The sequence below is a fragment of the Bombina bombina genome, chromosome 3 (assembly GCF_027579735.1).
Source record: "Bombina bombina isolate aBomBom1 chromosome 3, aBomBom1.pri, whole genome shotgun sequence".
NCBI classification, from domain to species: Eukaryota; Metazoa; Chordata; class Amphibia; order Anura; family Bombinatoridae; genus Bombina; species Bombina bombina.
In genome coordinates, this window is record NC_069501.1 from 25,014,898 (window position 1) to 25,030,009 (window position 15,112).

General features: G+C 42.9%; 1 protein-coding gene across 4 annotated transcripts in view; it reads right to left on the bottom strand.

The window, feature by feature from the left end:
* The window catches only part of TTF2 (transcription termination factor 2), a 534,153-nt gene that overhangs the window by 441,920 nt on the left and 77,121 nt on the right, over positions 1 to 15,112 (bottom strand). For 3 of the 4 annotated variants that reach the window (XM_053705753.1, XM_053705751.1, XM_053705752.1), the window contains exon 6: positions 4,594 to 6,429. In XM_053705753.1, the coding sequence (XP_053561728.1) occupies positions 4,594 to 6,429 (1,836 nt within the window). The remainder of the gene's footprint in view (positions 1 to 4,593; positions 6,430 to 15,112) is intronic. The other variant, XM_053705754.1, reaches the window with a different exon arrangement.

Genomic DNA, 15,112 nt, shown 5'->3' on the forward strand with positions numbered 1-15,112 from the left:
ACTGAAGGTCCCTCTTGTAACACACACACACCTCAGTATTACTGAAGGTCCCTCTTGTAACACACACACCTCAGTATTACTGAAGGTCCCTCTTGTAACACACACACACCTCAGTATTACTGAAGGTCCCTCTTGTAACACACACACCTCAGTATTACTGAAGGTCCCTCTTGTAACACACACACCTCAGTATTACTGAAGGTCCCTCTTGTAACACACACACACCTCAGTATTACTGAAGGTCCCTCTTGTAACACACACACACACCTCAGTATTACTGAAGTTCCCTCTTGTAACACACACACACCTCAGTATTACTGAAGGTTTCCCTCTTGTAACACACACACACCTCAGTATTACTGAAGGTTTCCCTCTTGTAACACACACACCTCAGTATTACTGAAGGTCCCTCTTGTAACACACACACCTCAGTATTACTGAAGGTTTCCCTCTTGTAACACACACACACCTCAGTATTACTGAAGGTCCCTCTTGTAACACACACACACCTCAGTATTACTGAAGGTCCCTCTTGTAACACACACACCTCAGTATTACTGAAGGTCCCTCTTGTAACACACACACCTCAGTATTACTGAAGGTTTCCCTCTTGTAACACACACACACCTCAGTATTACTGAAGGTCCCTCTTGTAACACACACACACCTCAGTATTACCGAAGGTTCCTCTGGTAACACACACACACACCTCAGTATTACCGAAGGTCCCTCTTGTAACACACACACCTCAGTATTACCGAAGGTTCCTCTTGTAACACACACACCTCAGTATTACCGAAGGTTCCTCTTGTAACACACACACCTCAGTATTACCGAAGGTTCCTCTTGTAACACACACACCTCAGTATTACCGAAGGTTCCTCTTGTAACACACACACCTCAGTATTACTGAAGGTCCCTCTTGTAACACACACACACCTCAGTATTACTGAAGGTCCCTCTTGTAACACACACACCTCAGTATTACTGAAGGTCCCTCTTGTAACACACACACCTCAGTATTACTGAAGGTTTCCCTCTTGTAACACACACACACCTCAGTATTACCGAAGGTTCCTCTGGTAACACACACACCTCAGTATTACCGAAGGTCCCTCTTGTAACACACACACCTCAGTATTACCGAAGGTTCCTCTTGTAACACACACACCTCAGTATTACCGAAGGTTCCTCTTGTAACACACACACACCTCAGTATTACCGAAGGTTCCTCTTGTAACACACACACCTCAGTATTACTGAAGTTCCCTCTTGTAACACACACACACCTCAGTATTACCGAAGGTTCCTCTTGTAACACACACACCTCAGTATTACTGAAGGTCCCTCTTGTAACACACACACCTCAGTATTACTGAAGGTCCCTCTTGTAACACACACACACCTCAGTATTACTGAAGGTCCCTCTTGTAACACACACACACCTCAGTATTACTGAAGGTCCCTCTTGTAACACACACACACCTCAGTATTACTGAAGGTTCCTCTTGTAACACACACACCTCAGTATTACTGAAGGTCCCTCTTGTTACACACACACACCTCAGTATTACTGAAGGTCCCTCTTGTAACACACACACACCTCAGTATTACCGAAGGTTCCTCTTGTAACACACACACCTCAGTATTACCGAAGGTTCCTCTTGTAACACACACACCTCAGTATTACCGAAGGTCCCTCTTGTAACACACACACCTCAGCATTACTGAAGGTCCCTCTTGTAACACACACACACCTCAGTATTACTGAAGGTCCCTCTTGTAACACACACACACACACACCTCATTATTACTGAAGGTCCCTCTTGTAACACACACACACACACCTCAGTATTATTGAAGTTCCCTCTTGTAACACACATACCTCAGTATTACTGAAGGTCCCTCTTGTAACACACACATCTCAGTATTACTGAAGGTCTCTCTTGTAACACACACATCTCAGTATTACTGAAGGCCCCTCTTGTAACACACACACACCTCAGTATTACTGAAGGTCCCTCTTGTAACACACACACCTCAGTATTACTGAAGGTCCCTCTTGTAACACACACACCTCAGAATTACTGAAGTTCCCTCTTGTAACACACACACACACACACCTCAGTATTACTGAAGTTCCCTCTTGTAACACACACAAACCTCAGTATTACTGAAGGTCCCTCTTGTAACACACACACACCTCAGTATTACTGAAGGTTCCTCTTGTAACACACACACACCTCAGTATTACTGAAGGTCCCTCTTGTAACACACACACACACACACCTCAGTATTACTGAAGTTCCCTCTTGTAACACACACATCTCAGTATTACTGAAGGTCCCTCTTGTAACACACACACACACACACACACCTCAGTATTACTGAAGGTCCCTCTTGTAACACACACACACCTCAGTATTACTGAAGTTCCCTCTTGTAACACACACACACCTCAGTATTACTGAAGTTCCCTCTTGTAACACACACATCTCAGTATTACTGAAGGTCCTTCTATGTAACACACACACCTCAGTATTACCGAAGGTCCTTCTATGTAACACACACATCTCAGTATTACTGAAGGTCCCTCTTGTAACACACACACACACACCTCAGTATTACTGAAGGTCCCTCTTGTAACACACACATCTCAGTATTACTGAAGGTCCCTCTTGTAACACACACACACACCTCAGTATTACTGAAGGTCCCTCTTGTAACACACACACACACACACACACACATCTCAGTATTACTGAAGGTCCCTCTTGTAACACACACATCTCAGTATTACTGAAGGTCCCTCATGTAACACACACACACACACACCTCAGTATTACTGAAGGTCCCTCTTGTAACACACACACACACACACACCTCAGTATTACTGAAGGTCCCTCTTGTAACACACACACACACACACCTCAGTATTACTGAAGGTCCCTCTTGTAACACACACCTCAGTATTACTGAAGGTCCCTCTTGTAACACACACACACACACCTCAGTATTACTGAAGGTCCCTCTTGTAACACACACACACACCTCAGTATTACTGAAGGTCCCTCTTGTAACACACACACACACCTCAGTATTACTGAAGGTCCCTCTTGTAACACACACACACACACACACACCTCAGTATTACTGAAGGTTCCTCTTGTAACACACACACACACCTCAGTATTACTGAAGGTCCCTCTTGTAACACACACACCTCAGTATTACTGAAGGTCCCTCTTGTAACACACACACACACACCTCAGTATTACTGAAGGTCCCTCTTGTAACACACACACACACCTCAGTATTACTGAAGGTCCCTCTTGTAACACACACACACACACCTCAGTATTACTGAAGGTCCCTCTTGTAACACACACACACACCTCATTATTACTGAAGGTCCCTCTTGTAACACACACACACACACCTCAGTATTACTGAAGGTCCCTCTTGTAACACACACACACACCTCAGTATTACTGAAGGTTCCTCTTGTAACACACACACACACACCTCAGTATTACTGAAGGTCCCTCTTGTAACACACACACACATCTCAGTATTACTGAAGGTCCCTCTTGTAACACACACACACACCTCAGTATTACTGAAGGTCCCTCTTGTAACACACACACACACACACACCTCAGTATTACTGAAGGTTCCTCTTGTAACACACACACACACCTCAGTATTACTGAAGTTCCCTCTTGTAACACACACACACACACACCTCAGTATTACTGAAGGTTCCTCTTGTAACACACACACGCACCTCAGTATTACTGAAGGTTCCTCTTGTAACACACACACACACCTCAGTATTACTGAAGGTCCCTCTTGTAACACACACACACACACCTCAGTATTACTGAAGGTCCCTCTTGTAACACACACACACACACCTCAGTATTACTGAAGGTCCCTCTTGTAACACACACACACACACACACACACCTCAGTATTACTGAAGGTCCCTCTTGTAACACACACAGACACACCGCTCAGTATTACTGAAGGTCCCCTCATTGTAACACACACAAATTAATGTATGGAAGACCTTCTGGTTTATCTGCACAGTTGTACAAGGCAGTGGTTATACCTGGCTCATGGTGAAGCCACCAGTCTAAAACAATAAACACTAACTTCAGAAGATGTAGACTGTTCCTGTGTTTAGATTCTCTCATGCATCACGTACGTTTGCATTTGTCTATGACACTTTGTGACATTCTTAGGTCTTATGGAAGATTTGTGCATAAAAGATCCTGTTTAAAGAGACACGGTAGTGGAAAATGATGTGCTCTAATTGTGTTAAACACAGAAGTTAAAATAACTTGTGAGCCGCAAGCATTGCAGCTCCTGAACTTAACACAGCCAGTGATTGTCAGGGTCATGCAACCTCCACGGTCTACCTCCTGATTGGGATCAGCAATTCTTTGGGGTTAAATAGAGAGTTCCAGGGAGAGTAGTGGAATTAGAGTGGGTACATTTTCCACTAAAATGTGCCATTAAGGATGTTAGTAGTACCAAACACATTTCCATACACAATGTAGAGCTAATGAGACAATGGTAAACACAAACCTTCTTCTGCTGGAGCTGAGCAGTTAGCTGGGAGAAAGAAGAGCTTGTGGTTTCTGTCGGTGCCCTGAAACCTGGAAATGAGGTTATAGTCCTCTGCTTTCCTGCTGCTGAGGGTAATGTAGCGTGCGGCTTCTCCTTCCCTGGCTGAGAACTAACAAACACCACATCATCCTCATCGTGCAAATTAAGGACATCTTTAGATTGGTCCGTGCCTTGCTTGTCTGGTTGGTTACTTTCCTTTGGTTTTGCACTGTTGGTCTGTAGTGTTCCTTCTTCATTTACTCCTGATGAGTTGTCTATCTTCATATAATTGTTAGTTTCACCCTTATTATAAAAGACAGTCCCAAAGTTGGATGGATCTTGTAGATGCTCATCATTCTGTGCACTGACACTTTTCTCACACCAAATTGGCCTCTGAGCTTCTCTGTCTGGTGACCTCTTCTTGATCTTCATCCCAACTGGTAGCTCCTTCTCCCTCCATCCACTGAATGAGTAGCTCTTTTCTGAATTACCAATACTAAGATCCTCCACCAGACTCCTTCCTGAATCCCCACTTTCCTGGCTGGTTGGTTTGCTTTCCCTTCTATGCTCCTTTTCACTGATCCTTAGTATGTCTTTGTTGGAGTGCTTTTTTTGATCCACAGGCATCCTGTCCTTGCTGGCATGCTTCATTTGATCCATAGCCACCCTGTCTTCACTCTCTATATCTATCCTGTCCCTGATCGCATGTTTCCTTTGCTCTATATCTGTCCTGTCCTCACTAGCAAGCTTTGCTTGCTCTATAACCTTCCTGTCCACGCTAGCATGCTTCATTGGATCTATAACCTTCCTGTCCCCGCTAGCATGCTTTGTTTGCTCTTTACCGTCCCTGTCCCCGCTAGCATGCTTTGTTTGCTCTATAACCTTCCTTTCCCCGCTAGCATGCATTGTTTGCTCTATAACCTTCCTTTCCCCGCTAGCATGCTTTGTTTGCTCTTTACCGTCCCTGTCCCCGCTAGCATGCTTTGTTTGCTCTATAACCTTCCTTTCCCCGCTAGCATGCATTGTTTGCTCTATAACCTTCCTTTCCCCGCTAGCATGCTTTGTTTGCTCTTTACCGTCCCTGTCCCCGCTAGCATGCTTTGTTTGCTCTATAACCTTCCTTTCCCCGCTAGCATGCTTTGTTTGCTCTATAACCTTCCTTTCCCCGCTAGCATGCATTGTTTGCTCTATAACCTTCCTTTCCCCGCTAGCATGCTTTGTTTGCTCTTTACCGTCCCTGTCCCCGCTAGCATGCTTTGTTTGCTCTATAACCTTCCTTTCCCCGCTAGCATGCTTTGTTTGCTCTTTACCGTCCCTGTCCCCGCTAGCATGCTTTGTTTGCTCTATAACCTTCCTTTCCCCGCTAGCAGGCTTTGTTTGCTCTTTACCGTCCCTGTCCCCGCTAGCATGCTTCTGTTCTTCGATAACTGTTCTATTCTCACTAACGGGGTTTCTTTGATCTTTAGCTGCCCTGTTCTCACTTTCATACTTCCTTTGCTCTACAGCTGACCTATCATCATTAGTATTGTTCTTTTCATCTACATTGTTTTTTCTCTCTTCCTTGTTGGATTTTTTATTATCTGCAGGCCTTTCTGCCTCTCTGATGTGTTTCTTGCGTTCTTCCTGAATCATCTCCTGAATGTCATGTGTCCTTAGATCTGCAGGCCTGATATCCTTGCTAGGTTTCTTCTCCTCGCTGATCTGCTTCCACAGGGTGGGTCTTGGGCCCTCATTTATTACTTTAAAGGGGTTTCTCTCAGGTTTATTCTTTTCAATTAAGTGATCTTTATTTGGATTTGATATTTCTTTTGCATCCTACAAGAAAAAAAAAAAGAATAAAATATTATTCAGAGATATGTTAACCCTTAAATTAAATGAAGCTCTGTTTAAAACGCCACCAATAAACACGTAAAAGTAAAAGACCAAATATAAAAGATCAGATTCCAAACTTGTATGGTTTAAAACCAGAACTTTATTTGTCCTCATTACATTGGGTGTCCGTAGATCACAAAGGAAAATGTTTTGAACCGGCTATAGTTTTTTTTTCCATATCTTTTTAAATACACATACATTTGCCTTTTATACGATTCCAAAATTCCCAATGCAATGAGGATAAAAAGGGCCGATTTTGGAATTTGATTTTTACATCTGGTTTGTTGGAAATGGCAGCTCTGATTCTATGTCCTCTTCTAATGTCCTCTAATCCTGAATACAGGAACAAAGTGAGAGACCTAAAAGAACAGCAAGAATGATTAGATGACTTCCAAAACACTGACTTCTGGAAAGCTCTTCACCTTAGGTTGGACAGCCATCTGTATTAAGCTACCTACTGCAACCTTAGAACATGAAGCTTACTTTTAAATTATAATAGAAAAAATAGTGTACAGATGCCCCCCACACACCTGATATCAGTCACTTGAGTCCTCATACCTCAATATCTAACCATCCTCAAGAATGTCACATTTTCTCTACCTCCCCTCTGACTGTCTCTCTTCCGTCTTTGCGCCTGTAGTTTGCACAACTGACCAGAACAAGGTGCTGCTTCTCTCCCTTTAGGCAAACATATGACGTAGGGAAGTTCTTCATATTTCAACAGGTTAAATGAAAAAAACTAAATTTATGCTTACCTGATAATTTATTACTTTACTGGCAGGGAGATTCCACAAATTCATTACTGTTGGGAATTCATCACCTAGCCACCAGGAGGAAAATACACTCCAGTCAAAGCTATAACTATCCCTCCCCCAGTCATTCAGTCGAGGAAATAAGAAAAAGCAGGAGAAACATTAGGAGGTATAGGAGGTGCCAGAAGATAAGAAAAAAAATGCAGCCAAAAAATACAGGGCGGTTTCGAAGACTCTCCCTGCCAGGAAAGAAAATAATTTATCAGGTAAGCATACATTTTGTTTTCTTTCCCATTACTGTTGGGAACCCAATACTAAAGCTAGAGAAGATACAGAATGAACCAGGAGGGAAAAAAGGCAGACAGACCTTAATATGAAGGCACCACTGCTTGAAGCACCATTCTCCCAAAAGAAACCTCAGCTGAGGCAAAAACATCAAACTTGTAGAATTTCGAAAAAGTATGTAAAGAGGACCTGGTAGCCGTCTTACAAACCTGCTCCATAGAAGCTTTGTTCTTAAAAGCCCAAGAAGAGGACACTGCACGGGTAAAATGAGCTGTAATCCTCTCAGGAGGCTGTTGACCAGCTTCCTCATAAGCCAAACGAATAACACTCCTTAGCCAAAAGGAGAGAGTAGTCACAGTGGCATTTTAGCCCTTATGTTTACCAGCATACAAAACAAACAAGGAAAAAGATTATCTAAAATCCTTGGTTGCATGAAGATAGAACTTCAAAACGCGTACTACATACAGACTGCGTAGTAAACGCTCCTTCCAAAAGGAAGGATTAGGACAAAAGGAACTACATTCTCTTGATTTATGCTCCGGTCCAAGAAAACTTTAGGTAGAAAACCTAACTAGGAATGTAAAACAGCCTTATCCGCATGAAGCACAAGTTAAGGGGGATCACATAGCAAAGCAGATAAGTCAGAAACTCTGCGAGCAGAAGAAATAGCCAACAAAAACAAATTTCCAAGACAAAATTTTAAGGTCAACCGAATGCATAGGCTCTAATGGAACCTGTTGCAAAACACAAAGAGGAGCAACAGGTTAAAACACAGGCTTCATCCTTACTAGAGCCTGAAAAAAGGACTGCACATCAGGAAGATTAGCTAACCTCCTGTGCAGTAACGCAAAAAGAGCAGAGATCTGACCTTTGAGAGAGCTGGCTGACAACACTTTCTCCAAACCATCCTGGAGAAACTAAAGAATACGAGGAACCCTCACCTTATGCCAAGGAAAACCTCGTTCTTCACACCAGGCTTGGTAGGAACGCCACACCTTGTGGTAAATATGATGAGTAACTGGCTTACGAGCTTGGATTAGAGTATCAATGACTCAATAAGAAAAACCTTGTTCGGGAAGCATTAAGCGTTCAATCTCCACCCAGTCAGCCTCAGAGAATCTAGATTTTGGAAAGGCCCTTGGAGTAGAAGTTCCGCTCCTTAAGGCAACCTCCACGGAAGGGAAAAGGACATCTTCACGAGCTGCGCGAACCAAGTCCGGTGAGGCCACGCCGGAGCAATTAGAATCACAGAGGCCTGCTCTTGTCTGATGCGGGTGATCATCCGGGATAGGAGAGGAAAGGGAGCAAACAGATAAATAAGTTTAAACCTCCATGGAGTCACTAACGTGTCCACCAACACTGCCTGAGGATATCTCGATCTGTATCTGGGCAGACGAGATGCCAGTCTCCGGAACCCCCCATCTGAGAGTTATCTCGGAGAACACCTCGGGGTGAAAAGACCACTCCCTGGGATTGAAAGTCTGTCTGGTCAGGAAGTCTGCTTCCCAGTTGTCCACCCCCGGAATATGAATGACCGATATGAGGCAATTGGGAGATTCCACCCACTGAAGGCTGCAAGACACTTCTTTCATTGCCAGGGAACTCCTCGTTCACCCCTGATGATTGATATAGGCAACCAAAGTTATGTTGGAATCTGATAAACCGGACAGATTGAAGTTGAGGCCATGCCATCAGAGTATTGAAAATGGCTCTCAATTCCAGAATATTGATTGTAAGAGAGGACTCCTCCAACGACCAGGTTCCATGGGCTTTCTAGGTACCCCAGACCGCTACCCAGCCAAGAAGACTAGCGTCTGTAGTCACAATTTCCCAAGCTGGTCTCAAAAAGCATGTGCCTTGAGACAGGTGGTCCTGACAGAGCCACAAGGAGATAGAATCTCTAGTTTGGTTGTCCAGGATGATCTGTTGGTATATGTCGGAGTGGTCGCTGTTCCATTGCCTGAGCATACATAGTTGTAAAGGTCGCAGATGAAAGCAAGCAAAAGGAATAATATCCATGGAAGCCACCATGAGAACCACCACCTCCATGCATTGAGCCACTGAAGGGCATGCTGATGACTGCAGAGAGAGACCGGCAGATAGAAGCTTGGATCAATATTGATCCGTCAAAGATATTCATAAAAATGTGATGATTCTATGATCGTTCCCAGAAAACACACCCTGGTGTTGGGAATCAGGGAACTCTTCCCCAGATTGATCTTCCAGCCGTGAGCCTAAAGAAGGCACAGAAGAGAGTCTGTTTGAGATTTTGCCAAAGGAAAAGATGGAGTTTGAACCACTATATCGTCCAGGTAAGGGGCTACTGCAATTCCTTGCATACTGGTCACAGCTAAAAGAGCTCCCAGAACCTTGGTAAAGATTCTTGGAGCCGTGGCAAGACCAAATGGCAGCGCAACAAATTGGAAATGTCTGTCCAGAAAGACAAACCGCAGATAATGAAAATGATCCTTGTGGATCAGGACATGAAGGTATGCGTCCTTTAGGTCGATAGTGGTCATGAACTGGCCGAATTGGGCCAAAGGAAGAATGGATCTGATTGTTTCCATCTTGAGAGATGGTACCTTGAGAAACTTGTTGAGACACTATGTCCAGAATCGGTCGAAAAGATGCCTTTTTCTTAGGAACCAAAAAACTGTTTGAGTAAAAACCTAGGCCCTGTTCTGAAGGGGGCACTGGAACAATCAATCCCAAGGAGGATAGGTCTTTTACACAATTCAAAAAGGCTTTCCTCTTTTCTGGATTTGATGAAAGCCTTGACAAAAGGAATCTGCCGCGTGGAGGGCAACGTTTGAAACCTATCCTGTACCCTTGAAAGACCATGTCCAAGACCCAGGGGTCCTGTACGTTGCAAAACCAAACGACCTGAAAAAAGGATAGTTTTCCCACTACTTGATCCGGTCCCGGATCAGGGGCCAAACCTTCATGTAGACTTGTTGTCGGAGGGGGGTTTCTTGGGCTGTTTGTTCCTGTTTAAAGGCGGACCGGGCTTCCATGTATTTTTGAGCTGGTCCGGCTTGGCAGAGGTCAGAGACCATTGTCCCTTGCTTGTACGAAAGAAATGAAAATTACCAGACTGGCGACCCTTGGTTCTAGTCTTTTTGTCCTGAGGTAGGAAGACACCCTTCCCTTCAGTCAACATAGAAATAATCGAGTCTAGGCCTGGAAGAAATGTCTTTCCCTTAAAGGCCGAAGTCTGGATTTAGATACCATGTCTGCTGACCAAGACTGTAACCAAAGAGCTCTTTACGATAGCACTGCGAAACCAGAGGACTTGACATTCAGACGAATGACTTGCATGTTAGCACCACAAATAAAATAATTGGCTATCTTGAGAGCCCTAATTCAATCCTGGATATCCTCAAATGGAGATTCAACCTGTATCAACTCCAAAAGGAGTCACACCAGTAGGTGGAAGCTCCCGCAACAGCTGCAATAGCTGCAGCCAGTTGAAAAAGAAGCCCCATCTGCAGAAATATTCTGTCCATGGGGTCACTAAAGGAGGTACTGTCCTCAAGAGGAATAGTAGTACGCTTAGCAAGGGTGGAAATAGCTCCATCCACCTTGGGAATAGAACTCCACAATTCCAGGTGAGCATCAGGAACTGGGAACATCTTCTTAAAGGAAGCAGAAAGGGAAAAGGGTATTCCAGGTTTCTCCCATTCCTTAGAAATGTTAACCGCCATGCAAGCTGGTAAAGGAAAGCTTAGGTATCATAGGTTCCTCAGTTGGCTTAGACTCAGGAATGTCCAGTGTCGATAGAACCTCCTTGAGGAAAATGAGGAAATGTTCAAGCTTGAACCTGAAGCTTACCTCCGCAGGCTCCCCTGATTTTTCCTCAGGAGAGTGAGAATCAGAAAGCTCCTCCTCAGATGCTACTGAGGTATGTTCATGCTCAGAATGCTGGGATAGATTAGCCATCTCAGTCTCTAAAGGAGAAATGACACCTGATTCAGAGGAGACATGTTTAAGTTTTCTAATTCTTTTGCCTGAGATAGGCAAGGCATTCAGTGCGGCAGAAACAGCCGACTGTAACTGTGCCGCAAAGTTTACTGGCAAATAAACGCCCCCAGATGAAGACTAAGCTGATCCGTAGGGTACTGCTTGTGTTATATTTGGGGAAGGGGACTGCGGAAAAATGCTATGGCATCTCGTGGACAGCAGAGTCCTGAGAGGTAAAGGGCTCTGAAGGGTTAACCTTACCAACCATGTGTGTAGGCTTAGACCCCTTCTTGAACTTTAATAGAGACAAGTAAAGCAAAATTGCGCAGGAAGGCACACTATGGTCTCAGCACAATAGAGACAATCTGTCAGTATGGAATAATGGAGGATTTGCAACCTCTTCCAGATTGTCCTCCATAGCTTGCAAAAGGATTTAACCAAACAGCAACAACGATATCAATTAAAACTTTTATTTGACCATCAGTTTTCTGAGCATGGCACCTCTACACCATACCCGCTAAGGCTGAAGCACTTACCGCCTCACGGCAAGCACAGGAGAACTGGCTGCAAATTAAGTTTGAATCCAAACAGGAAGCTGCTAGAGCACCTGATTGCGAGGCACAACGTATAGGACCTGCCCCTACATAAGAGAAAACATGCAAAGCGACAGAGCACCATGATCGCGGGAAAAACAAATTATGCTTACCTGATAATTTAATTTCCATCGTGGGTCGGGGAGTCCACGGCTTCATTCATTACTTTAGGGAATTAAGAAACTGGCCACCAGGAGGAGGCAAAGACACCCCAGCCAAAGGCTTAAATACCTCCCCCACTCCCCTCATCCCCCCGTCATTCTGCCAAGGGAACAAATATCAGGGTATAAATGGTACAACTAGTTAAACTAATTGTAATAGAGGATACAATCCAGTTTAGAAAAGAAAACCAGTACAACAATAGTATAATACTAATTTAGCTCTGCTGGAGCAATGGTATACAAAAATTAAAAGTTTTCCATATCATTCATACTATTAAACTTTATTATTACAACTAGGAACTCACACACATACAGTGACAGGGCAGAAATGTTAAAAACACTTAAACTCTGTTGAATTCGCTATCGAAATTCAGATATTAAGAAAATGATTCAAGGTATCCAACAGTCCTCAGTCCCAAATATTATAAAATAGACTAAGCCCATACAATCCGAGGGCTGAATATTACTATTACACTATTGAGGACCAGAGGCTGTAAGGAATATTGTTAGATTAATAGAGCATATTTTTTAACAACAAGAGCAAGCAAGTTAAAAAACGAGCAGGAGAGACTAGGCTACCACTGTCGGACCCCTGACACGCGTTTCACAAACGCTTCCTCAGAGGGGGTGCGGGCCGCTGTTACTTGACGTGATTTATGCCGACTTTTAGCCTACCTACTAAAGATTATTGGTCTAAATGATAGGCGTTGTCCGCCTATGATAGGATGCGTCTGATGTCAATCATTGCTTCTAGTGTCTACGCATAGTGAACGGGTGTGTAGCATCAGAGTCTAAACTAGACTTGGCCATCCTACTATGTATCATTGGCTATAACGAAAGGAGGTGTCTGCCTGTGATTTGATAGATCCGGCATCAGTTTAGAAATTCATAGCCGATGTATTTCTTAGTGATCGTCATAGAGTGGGTGTACACCTATTGATGACTCACCTAGGTTTGGAACCAATCCGTGGCTTTAAAATTGTTAGAGTAACTGGGTGTGTAATATTAGAGAAAAATCATTGGCAGATCATCGAACATGTAAACAAACTGGCGATGATTAATATTGGAATGATGGAGTATTACTTATATTTGTATATACGTTCGTGACTTAATGTGTTATCTTTGATAAACATGTTATATGAGTTATCTAAAATGTGTGTACACATGATAAGTTACGATCGTTGTTATCGAGATTTTTCAATAGCAGTATATACAATTTATTCACAGTGTCATTATTAATTGTAATGAGATATATGCATGTCCGTGCTGACCTGGAATGTATGATACTTGATGTAATTATGTACTGGGTATCCATATAACACTTAAATAATATGCAGGATGAATCTATATATTTTATTATTTGATTTAAGTATGACGGATTACTATATGTTATAAGCGATTGCTTAATTTGTAAAAAAAAGTATATAAAAAATATATAGTGTGGTAAAAATGATGTGAAAGTGAATGAGTTGTAACCCACTAGTATACCTTAAGGAGTGCGAGATAGTGTACCCCAGTCCTGTCTTGAAAGGAAACTACCCATTAAAGGACTAAAATCCAAGAATCATCACTTTCTCTGCCTACCTCCTATAGTAGATGAAGGCAAAGAATGACTGGGGATGTAGGGGAAGTGGGAGGGATACTTATAGTTTTGGCTGGGGTGTCTTTGCCTCCTCCTGGTGGCCAGGTGATGAATTCCCAACAGTAATTAAAGGGACAGTCAACCATAGAATTGTTATTGTTTTAAAAGATAGATAATCCCTTTATTACCCATTCCCCAGTTTTGCATAACCAACACAGTTATATTAATGTACTTTTTACCTTTGTGATTACCTTGTATCTAGGAACCTTCTTCCAGCCCCCTGATCACATGACTGTGACTGTTTATTATCTACTGTCTTAAATTTAGCATTGTGTTGTGCTAGATCTTAAATAACTTTCTGTGCCTGAACACAGTGTTATCTATATAGCCCACGTGTACTTTCTGTCTCTGTGTTGAAAAGAGATTTAAAAAGCATGTGATAAGAGGCAGCCTTAAAGGCTTAGAAATTATCATATGAGCCTACCTATGTTTAGTTTAAACTAAGAATACCAAGAGAAAAAAGCAAATTTGATGATAAAAGTAAATTGGAAAGTCGATTAAAATTAAAAGTCCTATCTGAATAATGAAAGTTTAATTTATACTTGACTGTCCCTTTAATTAATTTGTGGACTCCCCCTGACTTTGGAAAGAAATATGTCAAAACTCACATTGACATTAAACTCAAAAGTCCCCATAAAGGGCTAAATTACAAGTGGAGTGCTAATCTCTGGTTAATTTTATTAATGTCCACTAAATTCCCCCCAAATCAATTGTGATATTCTTTATTTTTTAATAAAATAACTGCAATGGGAGGCGGAGCTAGCCAGCAACAAGAGCAGAAGTAGTTTGCAGCAGCTCTGCTTAAAAATTACAAATAAGTGGCTAAAAAGGTGATATTTTCAGTGGCAACTGCCCACATTTCAGCCTTTGGACACTTGTATGGTGAGGAGGATCGCCTTTTACAAAAAATTTGCAAGTTTGGAGGAAGATCGTAGCGGGCCGGTTCACAGAACCAGGGAAAAAGCAGGAAAGGTCGCGGCTGCGGCCTACACCGGACCCCAAATTCAAATTTACTACTGGTGGGAAAAGGAAGAAAGTTGGATTGTCTTAGAAGGACAGCACCGGACATACGCCTGAGGATTGGGGTAAGAGCCCACTACTTTTATTCCCCAACTAATGCTTAAATGAGATTTAACAGACCAGAAAACACAAAGTCACGCTGCGGTCGTTTAATAGCAACCGGAGGTGAAATACAGTCTGGATATATCTGGGGAGGTTGCTGGCTTGTTTTGG